Source organism: Malus sylvestris, chromosome 8 (genome assembly GCF_916048215.2).
Source record: "Malus sylvestris chromosome 8, drMalSylv7.2, whole genome shotgun sequence".
Taxonomy (NCBI): domain Eukaryota; kingdom Viridiplantae; phylum Streptophyta; class Magnoliopsida; order Rosales; family Rosaceae; genus Malus; species Malus sylvestris.
The window spans coordinates 7,322,859-7,343,815 of NC_062267.1; the positions used below are offsets into that span (position 1 = coordinate 7,322,859).

The following is a 20,957-nucleotide window of genomic DNA, read 5'->3' on the forward strand; positions in this document are numbered from 1 at the left end:
GATCACCACATCGAACGTCTTCGGACTGATGGACCATATTGGCACAAGTCCTGAATACCCGACGAAGGACTCCCATATTTTCCTCCACCTAAATTCTCTAATTAAGCTAAAACGATTGACAAAGCTTCTAATCAATGAGAGAGAGCCAGGTTGTTATCTAATGAGCTTTGAGGACTTCTAAGTAAATCAACAACCCTAGTAAAAGCAGGTCCTAGGAAGACAGAAAAACCCAAAAGTCATAAAAAAAATTTTGAAAAAAAAAATGTTCAAAGCCAAGGAAAGGAGATGCAAGTCAACAAAGTGAAGTTCAATAATTTTCTTTGTTGTCATTCTTAAAGATACATGTGGGTCACTGAAGATCTGAAACCGAAAGACATTCCCCTTCCAATGGATAATTGGAATATCATTTCATACGCATCTGTAATTACCAAAGCAAAAATTAAACCCCCAACACAAGCGTTAGGAAGGAGTAACGCATGTTTAGCCACTACCACGTTTAAAATGTTCCCGAATGAATCTATCTGCATGGAATGGGTACTTATCTCGGATATATGCTCGAAGACACTTCTGGTAGGAGAAGTCTATCCATACACCATCTGTTCTTATGACAAATAGGCACCTCGAGTGTCTAAATTGGGGATGCCGATCAACCTTCAACAAGACGAGTAACAAAGAAAGTGGTTAGTTTGCATGGACAAACACAAGAATCCACATCGCATAAAATAACAGTTGATCATATATAGAAAGGAGGACTGGTTCAGAAATCAATAAGAACTTGAAATTCAATTAATAAATAGTTTACAAATTCAATGTCAACAAACAGTCAGTTTAAGTTCTACTCAAGTAAAGATCAGACTCAAGAAGAGAAGTTTTGAGAATGAGACAGAGACAGATAATTTCATGTCACAGAAACAATAATAGAAAGATCTTTATTTACGGTTACATATTACACTCATAACTGGTTTCTGAACCAAAGTGCTAAGGAAAAAGTAGCCAAAGAAACAATAGAAAAAAAGTGGACCAAAATTTTATTAATTCACACTTTCAGCTTCCGCTATCATTGAATTGTATTGAAAAGGTATGAAATAAATAATCTGTAGAAAATAATCTCGGAAAAACAAGCCCCAATAGTTAAGGATAAGTTATGAAAACGCGGATCTAAAGTTCCTATCATGCACTAAAAACGGTTAAAGTGGTAAGAAAAAAGCAAAGGCCTGTAGCTCATTAAGCTAGAGCACCTGTGACTGGCCCCCCATTGAACTTCATCTTACACAGAGGAGACAAAAATAAATTTCAGGCTAGACAAATGCTTTTCTATTCACATAATCATTAAGAGATGCCACAAACTTCTAGTTGTGTATGTTTGTGCAGCGATATTTCAATGGTTTCTTCTATTACTCGGTTGCAATACAGTTAACATCTTGCATTCATCCAAGGTTTCCTATTACATAGGTTGGTGACACCAATTTCTTGTTAAATCTTTTGCTTGTGACAAAAATTGGAATGACCCATCAGCAATAGCATATTAAAAATAGTAAAGACATTAGTGTTTTAGTTCAAGGAGTTAAGGGTACTTGAATAATGTTGAGTTCACTGGACATTTTCCATAAGGGTGCTTCTATTTGGACTGACATTTTTACTCTTTATACTCGCCTTCCTAAAAGAGGTCGCACTTGGTGCGATGGCAAGTGCCTTCGCCCATGAGCGGTAGGTCTCGGGTTCGAGACTTGGGAGCAGCCTCTCCATAAATGGGGGTAAGGTTAGCCGACATTCACCTCTCCCAGACCCTGCGTAAAGCGGGAGCCTTGTGCACTGGGTACGACCTTTATACTCGCCTTCCTAAAGTTTCTTTAACTTTCTCATATTATTCATCAATATTTTTCAATTTCTTTCTTTTAAACTTAAAACAGATACCTGTAAAGGCAAGCGCCAAGGTTCTCAGGGAAGAAGAGGAGAAGGAAGTAGATGGGAAAGGGAGGAGGTGACAGGGAGAGAAGGGCATACAAAGATAAGGAATTGAATCAACAAGGGTAATATGATTGGTACATAATGTTTTTAAGCAGCGATGAGTAAGGGATTGGTGCAAATAGGATGAACATTTAGGCCTCCTTATACTTCAGAACAACCACAACAACAACAACAACAACAAAGCCTTTTCCCACTAAGTGGGGTCGGCTATATGAATCCTAGAACGCCATTGCGCTCGGTTTTGTGTCATGTCCTCCGTTAGATCCAAGTACTCTAAGTCTTTTCTTAGAGTCTCTTCCAAAGTTGTCCTAGGTCTTCCTCTACCCCTTCGGCCCTGAACCTCTGTCCCGTAGTCACATCTTCGAACCGGAGCGTCAGTCGGCCTTCTTGCACATGTTCAAAATCACCGGAGCCGATTTTCTCTCATCTTTCCTACAATTTCGGCTACTCCTACTTTACCTCGGATATCCTCATTCCCAATCTTATCCTTTCTCGTGTGCCCACACATCCCACGAAGCATCCTCATCTCCGCTACACCCATTTTGTGTACGTGTTGATGCTTCACCACCCAACATTCTGTGCCATACAACATCGCTAGCCTTATTGCCGTCCTATAAAATTTTCCCTTGAGCTTCAGTGGCCTACGACGGTCACACAACACGCCGGATGCACTATTTCCATCCAGCTCGTATTCTATGGTTGAGATCTCCATCTAATTCTCCGTTCTCTTGCAAGATAGATCCTAGGTAGCGAAAACGATCGCTTTTTGTGATCTTCGCTAGATTGCTCCGGTCATTAGTGTGGATAAGTATATAAATGGATAGAGATAGGAAAACAAACACAAGATGTACGTGGTTCACCCAGATTGGCTACGTCCACGGAATAGAAGAGTTCTCATTAATTGTGAAGGGTTTACACAAGTACATAGGTTCAAGCTCTCATTTAGTGAGTACAAGTGAATGATTTAGTACAAATGACATTAGGAAATATTGTGGGAGAATGATCTCGTAATCACGAAACTTCTAAGTATCGGAGTGTGGTGTCGTCTTGACTTGCCTTATCTGTCTCATAGGTAGATGTGGCATCTTCTCTGGAAGTACTCTTCCTCCATCCAGGGGTGGTATCTTTAACTGGTGGAGATGCACAAGGTAATGTATCAATTTCACTTGAAGCTTACTTGTAGTTTCAGGCTTGGTCAAGCGCGATACAAACCATGTAGTAGGAGTCCCCCAAGTCGCCGAGCTAGGGGGTCTGCTGAAAGAGGTGACAGACAAGGTAAGCAATCAGAGCTCCGACTGATTGTTCACCTTCTCCCCATCTTGCAGCAGCATGAAGGATAAAGAGAAGAAAAATGAGAAGAGATGATATGAGATACTTTTGCTTTTGAAGAAGTAACTTTCCACAGGCTTATTCTTGAACTGAGCTGGAGGGTTTTCTGGTTTTCTCCAGAGTATAAGGCCGACTGAAGAATTTGAGGGTCAAAACAAGTCCATCAAATCTAGAGTACGTTCCACCCTGCTGATATGGGATACTTTTGCTTTTGACAGAGTAATGAATGTATCGGCACGTGTGCTGTTACGCTTGTCTCCACATGCTTCCTTGTATCCTTCGCACTTGCCCTATCTGTTCCTCAAGCAGATGCGGAATCTTCCCTGGAAACATAAGATGTTGAAGATGAGTACTCGAGAGCAATGCCAGGTAAGTAATCAGGTAAGGGTTCCAGGCAGTCAGTTCCTGGCTGGAAGCTTGATTCCAAGTGCTGACTGATTGCTCTCTTTCTCCTTGTCTTGCAGGTAAAAACAAGGCCAAAAGAAAAGACAGGGAAAAAGCATGATATGGGATACTCTTGCTTTTAACCCTGATGATATGAGATATTCTTGCTCTAGTATAGCTTGTTTGCAGAGGTATTATCGGGGGGAAAGAAAGCTGAATATTTCGAAAGGCTTAGTTGGGAGTGCCCTCTCAGATATGATGAAGGGTTGAGCATTTTTGCAGGTCTGCCTGTCCGTTGGGGATGGAGGTCGACATATATAGGAGTCTCCCTAACAACAAGTAGTAATGCTATTCCTTTACCCTGCTTGGTCATAGCACGGTAGTGGGAGCTGCCAGTTTCACATGTTTTAACTCTGTCAGAGCACTTTGAAAAAGTGGTCTGTGGTATCTGGCTCTCGAGATTCGGAGAACGATGCCTCTTCGATTTTTGAGAAAGCAATCATGCTGGGGGTATGACTCTCGAGATTCGGAGAGCAGTGTCTCTTCGATTTTTGAGGAAGTAATCATGTTGGGAGTCTGGCTCTCGAGATTCGGAGGGCGGTGCCTCTTCGATTTTGGAGCAAGCAATCTTGTTGGGAGTGTTGTCTCGAATGTGAGTAAAGGTTGGGCATGTTTGCTAGTCTACCTTGCCACGAAGCACAAAGGTTGACACACATGGACTTTCCAATTATCCAGCAATGGTACTGTTCCTTTACCCTCTCTTCGATTTTGAGAAAGTAGTCATGTTGGGAGTCTAGCTCTCGAGATTCGGAGGACGGTGCCTCTTCGATTTTGGAGCAAGCAATCTTATTGGGAGTGTTTTCTCGAATGTGAGTAAAGGTTGGGCATGTTTGCTAGTCTACCTTGCCACGAAGCACAGAGGTTGACACACAGGGACTTTCCAATTATCCAGCAGTGGTACTGTTCCTTTAAAGTTGTGGGTAATAATATGGTAGCTAGACCTTCAAAATTTATGTGTCTAAACTTTTGTTAGTGCTGTTTCTTTGCTATTCTTTTACCTTTCTTGGTCAGAGCGATGTAGTGGGAGCTGCAAGCTTCACGTGCTCAACTTTGGCAGAGAACTTTGGCAAAGTTATTTGTGGTACTCATGAGCTATTGTTGCGTGTGGGAAGTGGGTGATTGAACAGTAAGATTCATGTGCTTTCTACTTCACCAGAAGTCTTCGACAGAATGCCCATAATTTCTGCAAAGCTGAGTGTGCGTGTGACAGGTGCTGACAAGGCTAGAAAAGTAGGTGCCTCTTCGATTTCTGAGATCGGCCCTCGTGGTCTCTGAGCAGCCCAGCTTTTGAGAAAGCGAGCGCCTCTTCGATTGATTTGGAGAACGATGCCTCATCGATTTTTGAAAAAGCAATCATGCTGGGGGTCTGGCTCTCGAGATTCGGGGAGCAGTGTCTCTTCGATTTTTGAGAAAGTAATCATGTTGGGAGTCTGGCTCTCGAGATTCGGAGGGCGGTGCCTCTTCGATTTTGGAGCAAGCAATCTTGTTGGGAGTGTTTTCTCGAATGTGAGTAAAGGTTGGGCATGTTTGCTAGTCTACCTTGCCACGAAGCACAGAGGTTGACACACAGGGACTTTCCAATTATCCAGCAATGGTACTGTTCCTTTACCCTCTCTTCGATTTTTAAGAAAGTAGTCATGTTGGGAGTCTGGCTCTCGAGATTCGGAGGACGGTGCCTCTTCGATTTTGGAGCAAGCAATCTTATTGGGGGTGTTTTCTCGAATTTGAGTAAAGGTTGGGCATGTTTGCTAGTCTACCTTGCCACGAAGCACAGAGGTTGACACACAGGGACTTTCCAATTATCCAGCAGTGGTACTGTTCCTTTACCCTTGTGGGTAATAATATGGTAGCTAGACCTTCAAAATTTATGGGTCTAAACTTTGTTAGTGCTGTTTCTTTGCTATTCTTTTACCCTTCTTGGTCAGAGCGATGTAGTGGGAGCTGCAAGCTTCACGTGCTCAACTTTGGCAGAGAACTTTGGCAAAGTTATCTGTGGTACCCATGAGCTATTGTTGCGTGTGGGAAGTGGGTGATTGAACAGTAAGATTCATGTGTTTTCTACTTCCCCAGAAGTCTTTGACAGAATGCCCATAATTTCCGCAAAACTGAGTGTGCGTGTGACAGGTGCTGACAAGGCTGGAAAAGGCTGGAAAAGTAGGTGCCTCTTCGATTTCTGATATCGGCCCTCGTGGTCTCTGGGGAGCCCAGCTTTTGAGAAAGCGAGCGCCTCTTCGATTTTTGAGATCGGCCTTCGTGGTCTTTGAGCAGCCCAACTTTTGAGAAAGCAAACGCCTCTTCGATTTCTGAGATCAACCCTCGTGATCTCTAAGCAGCCCAGCTTTTGAGAAAGCAAACGCCTCTTCGATTTCTGAGCAGGCGCCTCTTCGATTTCTGAAGCTTCGTCGAGTGCAGATTTTTATAGGGGCTGGCATTAAGTTCCAAAGCACACTTGAATCTCCACCAGTAGAAGCTTCATTCTTGCACTTCTAAGATCTTGATTTGTCCGACCTCTTCTCTCTTCAACACCTTTGAAAATGTCTGGCCCCTCCGACCGTCGTTTTGACTTGAACCTTGTTGAAGAGGCAGCCCCGCCTTCTCCAGACAACATATGGCGCCCATCCTTCGTCTCCCCTACTGGTCCTCTTACCGTTGGGGATTCCGTGATGAAGAATGATATGACCGCTGCGGTGGTGGCCAGGAACCTTCTCACTCCCAAAGATAACAGACTACTTTCCAAACGGTCTGATGAGTTAGCTGTTAAGGATTCGCTGGCTCTCAGTGTTCAGTGTGCAGGTTCTGTGTCTAATATGGCCCAACGCCTATTTGCTCGAACCCGCCAAGTTGAATCATTGGCGGCTGAAGTGATGAGTCTCAAACAGGAGATTAGAGGGCTCAAGCATGAGAATAAACAGTTGCACCGGCTCGCACATGACTATGCTACAAACATGAAGAGGAAGCTTGACCAGATGAAGGAAACTGATGGTCAGGTTTTACTTGATCATCAGAGATTTGTGGGTTTGTTCCAAAGGCATTTATTGCCTTCGTCTTCTGGGGTTGTACCGCGTAATGAAGCTCCAAATAATCAACCTCTGATGCCTCCTCCTTCTAGGGTTCTGTCCAGTACTGAGGCTCCAAATGATCCCCCTCCGGTGCCTTCTCTTTCTGGGGCTCTACCAACTGCTGAGACTTCTCCTAAGCAACCTTTGTGAAGGCTCCCTCTTGTGTGCTTATTTTGACTCATGTATATGTACATATTTGTAGCTTATCGGGGATATCAATAAATAAGTTTTCCTTCATTTCAACGTATTGTGTTAAATACACCGAAGCCTTCTTCGCTAAGTTCTTTGAATTTTCTTTTGTTAAAGCTTGTATGTTGAAGCTTTCTGAGTGGAGCATGTAGGTTGAGGTAGTGTTCCCTTAATTTCCCGAGTGAGGAAAACTTCTCGGTTGGAGACTTGGAAAATCCAAGTCACTGAGTGGGATCGGCTATATGAATCTTAGAACGCCATTGTGCTCGATCCTGTGTCATGTCCTTCGTTAGATCCAAGTACTTTAAGTCTTTTCTTAGAGTCTCTTCCAAAGTTTTCCTAGGTCTTCCTCTACCCCTTCGGCCCTGAACCTCTGTCCCATAGTCGCATCTTCTAATCGGAACATCAGTAGGCCTTCTTTGCACATGTCCAAACCACCGTAACCGATTTTCTCTCATCTTTCCTTCAATTTCAGCTACTCCTACTTTACCCCGGATATCCTCATTCCTAATCTTATCCTTTCTCGTGTGCCCACACATCCAACGAAGCATCCTCATCTCCGCTACACCCATTTTGTGTACGTGTTGATGTTTCACCGCCCAACATTCTGTGCCATACAGCATCGCCGGCCTTATTGCCGTCCTATAAAATTTTCCCTTGAGCTTCAGTGGCATACGGCGGTCACACAACACGCCGGATGCACTCTTCCACTTCATCCATCCAGCTTGTATTCTATGGTTGAGATCTCCATCTAATTCTCCGTTCTTTTGCAAGATAGATCCTAGGTAACGAAAACGGTCGCTCTTTGGTATTTCTTGATCTCCGATCCTCACCCCTAACTCGTTTTGGCCTCCATTTGCACTGAACTTGCACTCCATATATTCTGTCTTTGATCGGCTTAGGCGAAGACCTTTAGATTCCAACACTTCTCTCCAAAGGTTAAGCTTTGCATTTACCCCTTCCTGAGTTTCATCCATCAACATTATATCGTCTGCGAAAAGCATACACCAAGGAATATCATCTTGAATATGTCGTGTTAACTCATCCATTACCAACGCAAAAAGGTAAGGACTTAAGGATGAGCCTTGATGTAATCCTACAGTTATGGGAAAGCTTTCGGTTTGTCCTTCATGAGTTCTTACGGCAGTCTTTGCTCTTTCATACATATCCTGTATAGCTTGGATATATGCTACTCGTACTCCTTTCTTCTCTAAAATCCTCCAAAGAATGTCTCTTGGGACCCTATCATACGCTTTTTCCAAATCTATAAAGACCACAAATACATAACGAACATGTTCAAGTTTTAGTCTTCAACACTCAATACATGGAAGTGCCACTTACGGGTGACCCCCTAGCTTTAGCTTTGGCACCAGGTAATTTCATGTCACAGAAATACACAGAAACAATAATAGAAAGAGCTTTATCTACTGTTACATATTACACTCGTAACTCATGTCTGAACCAACGTCCTAATGAAAAAGTAGCCAAAGAAACAGTAGAAAAAAATTAGACCAAAATTTTAAGAGTTTACACTTCCAGCTTCCGCTATCATTGAATTGTATTGAAAAGGTATGAAATAAACAATCTGTAGAAAATAATTGAGGAAAAATAACCCCAATAGTCAAGGATAAGTTATGAACGTGCAGATCTAAAGTTCCAAACCCTTGCCCAATTGCTTAGGACATGCACTAAAAAAGGTTAAAGTGGTAGGGAAAAATGCAAAGGCATGTAGCTCATTAAGCTATAGCACCTGTGACTGGTCTCCCATTGAACTTCATCTTACACAGGGGGAAAAAGTTAATTTCAGCCTAGATAAATGCTTTTCTACTCACATAGTCATTAAGAGATGCCATAATCTTCTTAGTCGTTATGTTTGTGCAACGATACTTCAATCGTTTCTCTTATTATTCAGTTGCAACTTAAAATACAGTTAAAATCTTGCATTCATCCAAGGTTTCCTATTACATAGGTTGGTAACACCAATTTCTTATTAGATCTTTTGGTTGAAACAATAACTGGAATGACGCGTCAGCAATAGCATATTAAAAATAGTAAAAGACAGGCTGAAAACAAGGAGGTATGACACCATTTCACTTGATTGGTTAGAGAATCTGTTTTCAAAAACACTCCTTAACGTTAGAAGAGCAACAACATCAAAAGCTTTTGTTAAAAAATAAGCGTCCTGGTATTTGTTAAGACATTAGTGTTTTAGTTCAAGGAGTTAGGGGTACTCTGATAATGTTGAGTTCACTGGATATTTCCTTAAGTGTGCTTATATTTAGACTGACATTTTTAATCTTTATACTTGCCTCCCTAAAGTTTGTTTAACTTTCTCATATTATTCATCAATATTTTCAATTTCTTTCTTTTAAACTTAAAATAGATAACCGTAAAGGCAAGTGCCAATGTTCTCAGGGAAGAAGAGGTGAAGGAAGTGGACGGGGAAGGGAGGAGGTAACAGGGAGAGAAGGGCATATAAAGATAAGGAATTGAATCAACGAGGGTAATATGATTGGCATCATAATGTTTTTAAGAAGCGATGAGTAAGAGATTGGTGCAAATAGGACGAACATTTAGGCCTCCTTATACTTCAGAACAACCATGATTTTTTAAATTACCCACTGCATTCCTTTCGAACATGTTCAAGTTTTAGTCTTCAACACTCAATATGTTCACCACAAAATTAATACACAAACCCTAAACCCTCATTCTACGATTTCAACCTTTGAAACCATTTTTCCACTAACCCGAACCGCTCATGGAAACATCAACAGGCTTGTTTGTCTATACAACATAAACTATCATACTTAAAAGAAGGCACACATTGTGCAATCACACCAACGGTGATTTGTGACACACAAAAGTGCGTCTTCCAAACCATCCTTCACACTTCAACAAACAACTTGGTAGTTACTACAAATTTAAAATAGACCTTCCTAGTCAATAATTTGATGACACCCATTTCTAGTTAAAATTTTCGGCCCGCACAAAATTTGATCAGTGCATTAGTATCAACACTATATATAACTAATTCGGGGCTCAATTCCAAAAGAACGAATGCACCATTGCTCAAAAAATCATCATTTGCACCACAGCAAACATATTGGCAATGACTAATGAGTTACTTACCCTCAATATTATATATATTTGATTACAATCAAAACCTAAATTCTACACAAGAAATTCAATTAATAGACAATATAACAAGGCAATCTCAGACTGTAAATGGTGGAGGAAAAAAAGGTACCATGACAGAATCAATTCCGCAGCCAATTTTATCCTCCGAGTGTGGATGATGAGCAAGAAGCCTTTCCACCACAACCTTTTCATCTTCCTCCGTCAGCTGCTCACCATCCATATACCTGCAAACCACCAAAACCAATTCACAAAGTAAAACGACGGGGCTCCACGTCGTTGCGAGCTAAGCTCACAGTGACAATACCTATCAGAGTGCAGAATCTCCTTGGCCAGCAAAACGACGGGCTCGATGTCGTTTAAAATCTCCCGTTCCTTATCCTTCCACTTGCAGTAGTCAGGGTCGTCCCAGCGAGGGTACTTCGGCGGCTCCTTTACGCTCAGCACTCCTCTCAGCGCGGAACTGTCCGCCGAGGACGATAGACTATCCGGCCGAGTTGACTCGCTTGCCACGCTGCACCACGCCCTGCCGCTCGGGACCGCAAGCCCGAGGCCCAGGCGTCGGTGATGGACTCGCGCGCAGAGGAACGAAATTGTTCGCAGCAGCGCCGGATTCAGAGTCGCTATTCGCGTCGTCGTCGTCATCTCATTGTCTGAGTGGCACCAGTGTATCGTCGATCATGGTAGTGACTGTACTAGATTCGTCCGAGTCGGTGGTGATGATGACTCAGTGAGTCGCGACTGATGCGGTGGTCTTTGTGGGAATTCTGATATTTGTTTAGGTTTTTTTGGAAAATAAGTAAAATCACAGGCCCAGTATTAGGCCCAATTTGTGATGGAGATAAGTAGTGGGGCCGATGGATGTGTTATCTGATGCCTGATGGGTCCATCACGTGTTTTGCTTTGTTTTTATTTTCTGTTGTCCGAGGGTCCAACGAAGTGAAAATACGTGGCCCACACTGCTGGATTTGTGTATCGTTCAAAGTTTTAAAATTTTGAACTTTACAGATAAGTGACAGAGATTTTGAAATCGAAATGCGAGTTGAAAGTATGAATCTCACATCGTTAAGGAGTTTTGTAAGTATTTGTAAGAAGTCTAGGTACTATTTATTTTATTAATGGTATGAAAGTAGCTTTTTTTTTTTGTAACATAGGAGGTTGAAACCCTAAAAACTAGCTCAAAACGTTACTACATTAATTTTAGTCTTAAAGACTCATCATATTATCAAATAATTGAGTTCCAATCCAATCAGGAGGATTCCAAAAAAAATGGTACTCAAGATTCATATTATAGCTCAAATTAACAGGGTCATCTGCCACCATGTTCTTCTTCCGCTAAACATGCACTAACTCGCATTTAGCTATATATGCATGTCAAAGCAGCTTAGTTTATGTGTTGAGCTAACAACTTGTGTGCTCTCACTCACGTCACAAAATATGTATATGATATTTAAATAATTTTAAGCCCGGTCTCTTTATCAATTAAGTTTGCAACTCACTTAATTTCGCAACAGTAGTTACAAATAATTAATCCAATCATCATCTCGATATTCTGATGATAATTATACTAAATATATACATTCACATGAATTATATTTAATTATTATCGATAATTGTAATAAATAGACGCAAGTATTTTAGTGTAGTAAATACATGCAAGTATTTTAGTCAGTATCTCCACATCCTGATATGATTTCAAAACTACGACATTCATGTGTTGTATACTAATCGTCACACGTGTTCCCACAACCTCCAAGTGATGTAAGAGTGGTGCAATTGAAATGGTCGTATACGGAAGAGGCTTATCAAAGAAAAAAGTACATGGAGAGCCCCATCAAATAGGGAATTGTTATTGACACTTCAAAAATCTCATTCTACACTTCAAACTTTCTATATTTTGAAATAAAAATACACTTGTGAAGAGTGTATAATGAGATTTTTGTAGTGCCAATAACACTTCCCCATCAAATAATAAGTTAAGATTTTTAATACAAAATTTGCATTATTGGATAAAATGGGGATGATGATTATGACATATGAACAAAACCGCTGCTAGAATACTAAGCTGTATTTTATGTGACAATCATTAATGGATAATGGTGGACAAATATTTGATAAACATTAATTTTGTAGAGTAGTTGTACCATCGTAATCGCAAAAAAATTATTCATGTGACGTTTAATGTGTATCGTCTAGACAATCAAACTAGAGAAAAAAATTGTGGATTATGTATGTGATGCACCTAACGTGTGAATAGTATCTAGCATTATAGAAATGTAAATTTAAGTTGAACCAGTTGATTTGTTTCACTTTCTTACCTCCAAATTTTCGTTAATCCTTATACATATAGATTAAAATATCTCAATCATATTATGGAATCCAGAACGTTGTCAAAAATAATTTGATAAAGTTTTGATATTACACATTTTATGACTTTTAATTCTCTTTCCTCAATAAATAATAGAGTCAATTTTTTTTCTTCAGTAAAACTGATATTCTACATTTAAATTTCCATTAGGGGCGTGTTATCCACACACCAATTCATTCGATCCGAATGTCGAAAATAAAAAAGATGTATGAAAAGTAAAATGGAATATGTGGATATCACACCCTTTTTCATTATGAGGATGAAATAGGGGTCAAACTCGAAAATCATAAAATTAAAGAAAAAAATCATAATCACAAAAATTATTCGCTACTTCCATGTGAGATTCACAATTTTCTCATTATTCGCTGCAATTGGTTGAGATTGAGAATTGCTCGAATCCTTTGAAATAAAAAAACTCCCTAATCCCAATCTGAAGCCCCAAAATTTTCGAAATGCAAAGTTTCAATCTTTGTCAAAATTCAAACCCTTTGGCAGAACACCAAAAACCAAAATAACGGGTGAAATAGGTTACTCATTAAAAATGTCAAGTTTGACTGACCAATTACTTAATAGGTTAAGTTTAAGTGACCTGTAACTTAACTGATCGGGTCAAACCTGATCAAAATTTAATAAAACCAATCCGTTTACAAATCTAGTTACAACAATTGTGAACACGATCGTATTAATTGCCAATTTTTTATTTTTAGAACTTTCGGTGTATATTGCATCGTAGTTTCTATATTTGATTTAACACCCACGGACGACGACACACCTGAATTGTCGCTATCCACACTCCTAACTTCAAATTTAGTTTTGGTTTTACTAGTCGCCCAAAGCTTTAATCAAACCAATTAACAGGTTTAAACTTAAATTCAAATCAAGATCGCGGGCCCCACTAGCCAACGAGCAAAATAAGGAAAGAGTCCACACGATAATCACATGAAAGCGCCCGCTTTTGATTTTTCCTCCGGAGTGGAGATTACTATTATACCATTACCCAAGCACGGAGAATAGTTTCCAGAAGAAGCCAAGTGCAGTCGGATTTCAAAGTCCGCCCTCTCATACATTTCCACAGAGAGGTTGTTGCGAGAAAAATCGCTCCTCTACGACGCTGTCTACGGTTAACCGCGCTGACGTGGCAGAGCTCAGCCGTTGATTTCCGGGTGGTTTAGTTGATGGGCCAGTCAGCTTCGGCGGCCGCCAATTCAAGCCGCCGTGAGAGCAACAACCGCATCCATCGATCCAAGTCCAAAGCAACGGCCGCGATCTCCCCGATGCTGCAGGCCGACGAGGAAGGCTTTGAGATCGTCGACTGTGCCACCGATTTCATCTCCGATCTTCCCGACGAGTGCTTGGCCTGCATATTCCAGTCCCTCGGCTCCGGCGACCGGAAACGATGCTCTCTGGTCTGCCGACGGTGGCTGAGGATCGAGGGACAGAGCCGGCACCGTCTCTCCCTCCACGCGCAATCGGATCTCCTCCCTATCATCCCTTCCCTCTTCTCCCGATTCGACGCCGTCACCAAACTCGCCCTCAAATGCGACCGTAGATGCGTGAGCGTCGGCGACGAGGCGCTTGTCCTCATTTCTCTGCGATGCCGCAACCTCACGCGCCTAAAGCTCCGCGCGTGCCGCGAGTTGACCGACGCCGGGATGATGTCGTTCGCCAAAAACTGCAAAGGGTTGAAGAAGCTGTCGTGCGGGTCGTGCACGTTCGGAGCCAAAGGAATGAACGCCGTACTCGACAATTGCTCGGCTCTGGAAGAGTTATCGGTGAAGCGGCTTCGCGGCATCACCGATGGATCCGCGGCGGAGCCGATCGGGCCCGGTGTGGCTGCCGCGTCGCTCAAAACGATTTGCCTCAAAGAGCTCTACAATGGACAGTGCTTTGGTCCTCTGATAATTGGCGCGAAGAAACTGAGGACTCTGAAGCTCTTCAGGTGCTCGGGCGATTGGGACAAGCTCCTCCAAGTGATAGCTGAGCGAGTGACCTCCATGGTTGAGATCCATCTTGAAAAGCTTCAGGTTAGCGATGTAGGCCTCACCGCCATCTCCAATTGCTTGGATCTGGAGATTCTGCACCTGGTCAAGACCCCTGAGTGCACCAATGTAGGATTGGTCTCCGTCGCCGAACGCTGCAAGCTGCTAAGGAAGCTTCACATTGACGGATGGAAGGCTAATCGAGTAGGTGACGAGGGTTTGGTCTCGGTAGCAAAGAATTGCGCTAACCTTCAGGAATTGGTGCTCATTGGTGTTAATCCAACAAAAGTGAGCTTGGAGGCATTAGCTTCGAATTGCCCCAATCTCGAAAGATTGGCATTGTGCGGAAGCGATACCGTGGGCGATGCCGAGATTTCGTGCATTGCTGTGAAATGCGTGGCGTTGAAGAAGCTCTGCATTAAGGGCTGTCCCGTCTCGGACATCGGCCTCGAAGCATTGGCCAGTGGTTGCCCTAACATGGTGAAAGTGAAGCTCAAGAAATGCAGAGGAGTAACAGCAGAGGGAGCCGATTGGTTGAGGGCGAGCAGGCCTTTATTGGCCGTGAATTTGGATACAGGTGAAACGATCCAAGAGGCCGCCATTGATACCTCCGTTGCGGCCCACGATGATTCCGTCGAGTTCCCGCCGTTGGCCATCCAACCGGCGTTTCCGGACATTGCCTCAAGCAGTGCTGGGCGGCCGACCTTTAAGTCAAGGTTAGGGCTTTTGACGGGGAGGGGTTTTGTGGCTTGCACTCTGAGAAGGTGGGCGTCGAATCGGAATAATAGTTAAGTGTTGTTCAAATTGAACCATACAGCAAAACCTCCCCTTGTTCATTGTTCACTTTTTTGCTGCATTATTTGGATTCTGACCTTTTTTTATGTACTTAATTTGATGTTTGTGTGCTGTTTATTGCCTTCTCTCAATCGAATTTTCTTACTTTTTTGAATTTGCTTTTATGTTCCCATTTGATTTGTGTATAAGGTTTTGGTCTTTGTTGGGTAATATTTGGGTACAAGCGATGTCGGGAGGGAAAATCGAACTTAGGGCCTTGGGTGTGACGAGTGAGTGATCTCTTGATTAACTAGAGCTGGTCTGTTTGATCTTTTCTCCGTTTGTGACTAGCCGGTAAAACCCGGCTACAAGCAGTGCGTGCAAAAAAATTTAGTTTATTGGCATTTCGTCGATCATTTGGTAGGATTGTTGTTGTCTGCCAAACCATTACATATGCGGAAGCAAGTTGATGAGTGCTCTTGACTCAACCTGCCAAGTGCTGTTAAAATATATCCAGCAGGCGTTACATTAAACATTTGATGGGTACAAAAAGAACTCATATCAATCATTCAAGGGTTCTCGGAAGACCTTCATATGATTCTCTCACAAACCGGATAAAGGAATGTAGCCGACTACAAGGTAGATTCTCTTGGATATCAGGCATGCACGTAACTTTTGTGTTACTTCACTTGTGTCATAGGTGTTGGGTTGGAAGATATTGACACATATTTATCCAAACCAAAACCTAAAATATTGTATTAGGTGAGAAAGGCCAGTTTAGGCTATTTGATTGCAACAATCTTGCCGGTTGCTTTCTGCAGCAAAGCAGGCTAATGGGGGTTTGTGTGACAAGGTTTCTTCCATGTAAGATTAATTGAAACTATGCGCATGTTGAAAGTTATCCCACATTGGTTATAACTGATAATTTCTCTCGGAAGAGGCTTTCCCGTTGCTTACGGGCAAGGACTCCCGCGCTTGACGACGACTCTCGCGTCGCCCAAACGATGAGAAATTCCTTTTCTATCCTTGAATTTGTAAACGATTCATGATTATTAACACCAGCCGTCATTAATCAAAACAAATCCAAAAGAAGTCCGGTCTAAAGCAAAAGCATATAAAACGAGTAGTGACATGTAAAGATTAAAGTGAGAATGATAAAAGGAGTCAGTGTTCACTTTGGAAAAAAAAGGTTTTTTTAGCCAAAATGATCCTTAAAATTTACGTAACACATCATTTTAATATTTGAGATTTGAAATCAATAAAAATGATTTTTAAAATTGTCCACCTTAATCATTTTAGTCATTCCGTGCAAAATTATGTTAAATAAAAACCAAAATAACAAATATATCCTCAATTTAATAAACAGTGAGTCAAAATGATTTGTCAAAAAGCAAGAACATTTTGGTCATTTTATTCTTATTTAATGGAAAATTTTCACAGAAAAACCAATGTGATTGATGGTAGACAAGACCAATTATATTGATTTCAAATTTCAGATAACAATTACACAAATCTCAGGGACAATTTTAGCTAAAAAGCATTGTAAAAAAGAAAAGGAGAATCTGCCATAATTTCATGTTAATCTCAAAGTTTTGCATAAAGAAAAAGAAAAAAAAAGAATACTAACAGTTTGATGGATAACGTCGTCTCCTTTCTACAAACTAATGGCTAACACCCTGTAAAAATATATATTACGAATTGGACGATGATTGCTCATTTCCTTCCTTGAGCACAATTGCAGTGTTTCGCTGACTTCCTTGCTGGAACTGTTGGTATCTTTAACCGAAGCAAACCTACCCATATCTCGGGTTCAGTTTTCTACTCCGTTTTCTTTCCCTTCCCAGCACGCGGCTTTTGCTTTTGGTACATCAGTATCTGACTCAGGAGGGTGAAATTCGTTGCGATGCCAATCACAGAGCCCAACAGAACTAGTAGACGATTAAGGAGAAGCAAATGAACGAATACATATGTGCACATTTAGTGTCTATTTTTGGTGATGCAAACAAACACTAGTCATGATCATCTTTGACGGGGAGCTCAATTTTGTCGGTCATTTCAGGGGAACGAGAAAGAAACTAGCGGTAACTAGGTCCTGAGGGAACCCAATCAAGATGCGCGAACATGAGAACTTGCTACTTCTACACAGACTAAGACTATGAAAACAATAATAATTTTTTTGCTGAATTATATTTCAATAAAAACACAACTTATCTGACAGATATGAAAAAAGGATACCACTTTTGGGTGCTTGTTCTTGGATGCTGGTGAAAACTCTCACTGCAAAAGAACGTTAAGAACTCTGTGAGTCTGCCAATATATCAGTTATATTCTACGCCTATAGCCCTACTAATATGTCTAACATACCCATGGAACCTGCAAAATTCATTAAGTTCGTTAAGAAGCTCAGCTGCCCTGTACTTTTATTCTGCGCAAGAAATTGTTAAGTAGCATCAGAAAAATAGCTAAAACAGGTTGAGATTACCGAAAGAACTGAATATGGATATAGTAGGAGAATAAACTGGTTGCCATGCCAGAGATCGTGCAAACTCAGAATTACAACTTCGGGCAAGCAGTCAAACCATCCATGCTCACATCAACAAAGAGTACTAGACTAACGTCTAAATTAAATCTGACTTACAGAGAAGTTCGCCCATATCTGTGGGATCTTGGCACCGAGAAAGATTGCATGCTGGGATGCCTGTATCAGATTGTTTCCACATCAGTACATCTATGCATAAAGAACCATATAGATAAGAGAAAAGATTACATTTACGCACAAAAAAAGCTGAGTACGGAAATGAATACAAGGCAAGGGAAGGAAGGAAAAGTGCTTGTCATCCCAACAGTTTATAGGCCAGGGCGCCTTTGAAATCGGCTACTTACATATAGAGCCTCAAAGAGAACAGGATCAATCTGGCCAGCTAGTATGGTTGGTGCTACAGCACAATATCTGGAAAACCATCATATTAAGGAAGAAGTTGACCACATTTCTCCCTTACACAGAGTGAGAGATTAGGAGAAAAAAAAAAGCGAAGGCTGAACTGATTCTCAAGAAAGGATACAGTAATGCCGTGATCATTGTTCTGGTACTCATAGGTCGGGAGTAATAATAGATAATGGCAATCAATATGAGAGCTGTAAAAGAGAAACATAAAACAAATTGTGTTAGATCCTGCGTGAGTGCTATAAATTAGTTCATCCTAATGCCATAAAATTGAAGTCAAAATGCCCAACAAATTTACCAAGAGTTTAGATCTATACGTGTCAAAATCATCATAAAGGTATAATCAACAAACCACAACTCTTTGTTTGCCACAAAACTAAAAGTTCAATCACATATGGCTAATCTGATAAAACTAACTATACCGTCAAAATCATGCTTCTGTACTACTTTCACTCTCATATCTCTATGAAGCAATCCCCTGGTATACGTTTATTGACAGAAAAGTACAAGAAGCCTTTGACATACCTTGGATCAAAAGAAAGGCCAATTCCCCATAAGCTGAGAACGGCAGCCCTTTATGAAGGCAATACGCCAGAGCAATGGTGTAACCAACTACTTCAAGCTCAAAAGAGATAATACTAAGACCTCTGACACTTCCATTTTGCAAAATTTTTATTATCTGCAATCAAAGAACAAAAGCACCATACCGTGTACAAAGTCAAAAATAAATTCAAAAGACTACATAACACGGTGCAAAGCTTTTAAACACGAGGACACAATACGGCGATGGCACATAATTATTTAATTAGCAAGAAATTCATAATCATTTTTAAACTTAAACATAAAGAGGAAGATTCTGTTCCTTCCAACAGTTTAGATCCCATAAATCGTCAATAATCGAATTTGAAGGATATGCGGGAATTAAACTACCGGTTTCGAGGAGTGGCAATTTAACAATGACTTTGAATTGAAAGAGAAAGAAAAAATTCTATTCCTTCCAACAGTTCGGATTCCATAACACTTTATCAATAAAACTTCAAGGATCTGCGGGCATTAAACAACTGGTATCGAGTTTAAACTGTCGAAATTTAACAACGAATTGAGTGATTGAACATAAAACACAAAGCCTAGTGACTTAATGGGTCAGCAAAAAAAGGCAAAAAAGCTAGAAAACTCAAATATTTAGATAATTTTCTGGGAAAAGGGACTTGGGTTTTAGTTCAAAATCCAACAATTTCAAATCTTTACCAAAAAAATAACTAAACAAACACTAATTGAGACCATAAAATCCTTTTTTAACCCATCAATCGATGGTGCCCATATCAGAGATCTGCCTTCTGTTCTTATAAAATACAACAATTTCAACAGAGATTGTGAAACGAAAACAAAAGGTGATTGCTTTAAGTAATTAACGATGATAGGCGAAAAGCAAAGGGAGGAGAAAGAACGTGCCTGAGGGAGTTTGACGGTGGTGGAAGCGGCGACGATGGCGTAGCCGAGGAGCTTGGAAATAAGGGGCAGCAAGCAATCTTTGTCGGGGAAGTGGCCGTCGCCGAGGGCCCCCAAGGCGCAGCTGAAATCGATTCCTAGGACCTTCATCGCTGCGTCAAATCAATGGAGATCCTTTGCTGTTTTTTTTACTCCTCCAAGACACGAACTTCGTATATGTCGAAGACTGAGAGCCCAGTTACGTTATGACTTTTAGGTGCTTTCAGTATTTTTACCGACGCGCGTACGCCAACCATTTTATGATTTTTCTCAAAATCTCAATTTTGGTAATTGCATTTTATTCAATTTACAATTAGTTTTTACAAAGTTCTATATAAAAAAAGTTCACATTGATTTGATATTGGAAAACAATTATGTTTATTGATCTTAATGCAGGTTTGATGTTATCAATTTTTCTTTTTTTTAATAACTAACTATTACAGACGCAAAACATATTGAAAGTAAAATATTAACAAATTCTTTTCAGTTGGTACCAAGGTCGGTTTTGAGGGTAGCCGAATTAGGCACTTGCCTAGACACCCAATACTTTTTAGGGAATTGTTATTAGCATTCATAAAAACTTATTTTACATTATAAGTTTTCTATATTAGAAAAGAAAAATGCATTTGTGAGAAATGTAGAATAAAATTTTTGAAGTGCCAATAACACTTCCTTATTTTTTAAATAAATAAATATATATATATATATATATATATATATATATATATTTCTACAATCCAAATTCATAAAAATATTAAAAATTAAAATCATAGGCAATTAAAAAAAATTGGTTGAAAATTAGATTATGTAAACTTAAGAGTAAATTACACTTTACCACCTCAGATTTGACGTCTATTGCAACCCCATACAACATCTTCAAAACATTTCACTTTCATACCTCAAGTACTATTTTATTTCAATATACTATATTCGTTGCATTTTCCATCAATTTATCCGTTAAGAGCTGACATGGCTACTAAATTTGTATCACGTGACAAAAAAATAATTTTTTATACATTAAAAATATTTTAATAATTTACTCAATTAAAAAATAAAATTAAAAACTGAAAACCCAGAAACCCATCCCCCGACCACATCCCTCTCCTCCATCCAAAAACCCACCTCACCCCACCTCACCTGCCTCCGCAAGATTAAAATCAAAATTAGAAAAATTGGCAATTAAGAAGATTTTACTCTAGAATTGGGTTCTCGGTTCTCTGTGACAATTATGTCCGTCGGAAGCTGATCTTTATCGTCGCTGACAGTCGTCGAAGAAGAAG

General features: G+C 40.5%; 4 protein-coding genes and 1 long non-coding RNA gene across 5 annotated transcripts; 1 reads left to right on the forward strand and 4 right to left on the reverse strand.

Moving 5' to 3' along the window:
* Positions 1-361: 361 nt before the first annotated feature.
* On the reverse strand, positions 362-10,946 carry LOC126633045 (protein DCL homolog, chloroplastic-like). The gene is made up of 3 exons (XM_050303593.1): positions 10,432-10,946; positions 10,237-10,351; positions 362-651 (listed from the first exon to the last, which is right to left on the reverse strand). Exons 1-3 carry the CDS (start codon positions 10,767-10,769, stop codon positions 481-483), a joined length of 624 nt encoding a protein of 207 aa, XP_050159550.1. The 5' UTR covers positions 10,770-10,946; the 3' UTR covers positions 362-480.
* LOC126633051 (uncharacterized) lies at positions 757-2,122 on the reverse strand. The gene is made up of 2 exons (XR_007626939.1): positions 1,824-2,122; positions 757-1,641 (listed from the first exon to the last, which is right to left on the reverse strand). It is a non-coding gene; the product is annotated as an uncharacterized LOC126633051 (long non-coding RNA).
* Positions 2,129-8,237, reverse strand: LOC126633043 (uncharacterized). Its single transcript, XM_050303591.1, has 2 exons — positions 7,293-8,237; positions 2,129-2,239 (listed from the first exon to the last, which is right to left on the reverse strand). The coding sequence occupies exons 1-2, from the start codon at positions 8,153-8,155 to the stop codon at positions 2,227-2,229; spliced, it is 876 nt and encodes a 291-aa protein (XP_050159548.1). The 5' UTR covers positions 8,156-8,237; the 3' UTR covers positions 2,129-2,226.
* Positions 10,947-13,466: 2,520 nt separating the features above from the next.
* On the forward strand, positions 13,467-15,420 carry LOC126633033 (F-box protein At1g47056-like). The gene has a single exon (XM_050303580.1). The coding sequence runs from the start codon at positions 13,668-13,670 to the stop codon at positions 15,261-15,263; it is 1,596 nt and encodes a 531-aa protein (XP_050159537.1). The 5' UTR covers positions 13,467-13,667; the 3' UTR covers positions 15,264-15,420.
* Positions 15,421-16,785: 1,365 nt separating this feature from the next.
* LOC126633044 (mannose-P-dolichol utilization defect 1 protein homolog 2-like) lies at positions 16,786-19,900 on the reverse strand. The gene is made up of 8 exons (XM_050303592.1): positions 19,642-19,900; positions 18,715-18,868; positions 18,308-18,380; positions 18,129-18,195; positions 17,884-17,943; positions 17,610-17,670; positions 17,481-17,522; positions 16,786-17,173 (listed from the first exon to the last, which is right to left on the reverse strand). Exons 1-8 carry the CDS (start codon positions 19,786-19,788, stop codon positions 17,064-17,066), a joined length of 714 nt encoding a protein of 237 aa, XP_050159549.1. The 5' UTR covers positions 19,789-19,900; the 3' UTR covers positions 16,786-17,063.
* Between the last annotated feature and the right edge of the window lie 1,057 nt (positions 19,901-20,957).

What these genes read in the sequence shown, in the direction of transcription:
- LOC126633043 (XM_050303591.1), bottom strand. Translation starts at nt 8,155, where the DNA reads ATGTATGAAAGAGCAAAGACTGCCGTAAGAACTCATGAAGGACAAACC.
- LOC126633045 (XM_050303593.1), bottom strand. Translation starts at nt 10,769, where the DNA reads ATGACGACGACGACGCGAATAGCGACTCTGAATCCGGCGCTGCTGCGA. An exon ending in GAGATTCTGCACTCTGATAG is followed by an intron (nt 10,352 to 10,431) that starts GTATTGTCACTG and finishes GGTGGTTTGCAG; the next exon opens with GTATATGGATGGTGAGCAGC. An exon ending in GCGGAATTGATTCTGTCATG is followed by an intron (nt 652 to 10,236) that starts GTACCTTTTTTT and finishes GTCTTGTTGAAG; the next exon opens with GTTGATCGGCATCCCCAATT.
- LOC126633033 (XM_050303580.1), top strand. Translation starts at nt 13,668, where the DNA reads ATGGGCCAGTCAGCTTCGGCGGCCGCCAATTCAAGCCGCCGTGAGAGC.
- LOC126633044 (XM_050303592.1), bottom strand. Translation starts at nt 19,788, where the DNA reads ATGAAGGTCCTAGGAATCGATTTCAGCTGCGCCTTGGGGGCCCTCGGC. An exon ending in CCACCGTCAAACTCCCTCAG is followed by an intron (nt 18,869 to 19,641) that starts GCACGTTCTTTC and finishes CTTTGATTGCAG; the next exon opens with ATAATAAAAATTTTGCAAAA. An exon ending in AGATATGGGCGAACTTCTCT is followed by an intron (nt 17,671 to 17,883) that starts GTAAGTCAGATT and finishes TTTCTTGCGCAG; the next exon opens with AATAAAAGTACAGGGCAGCT.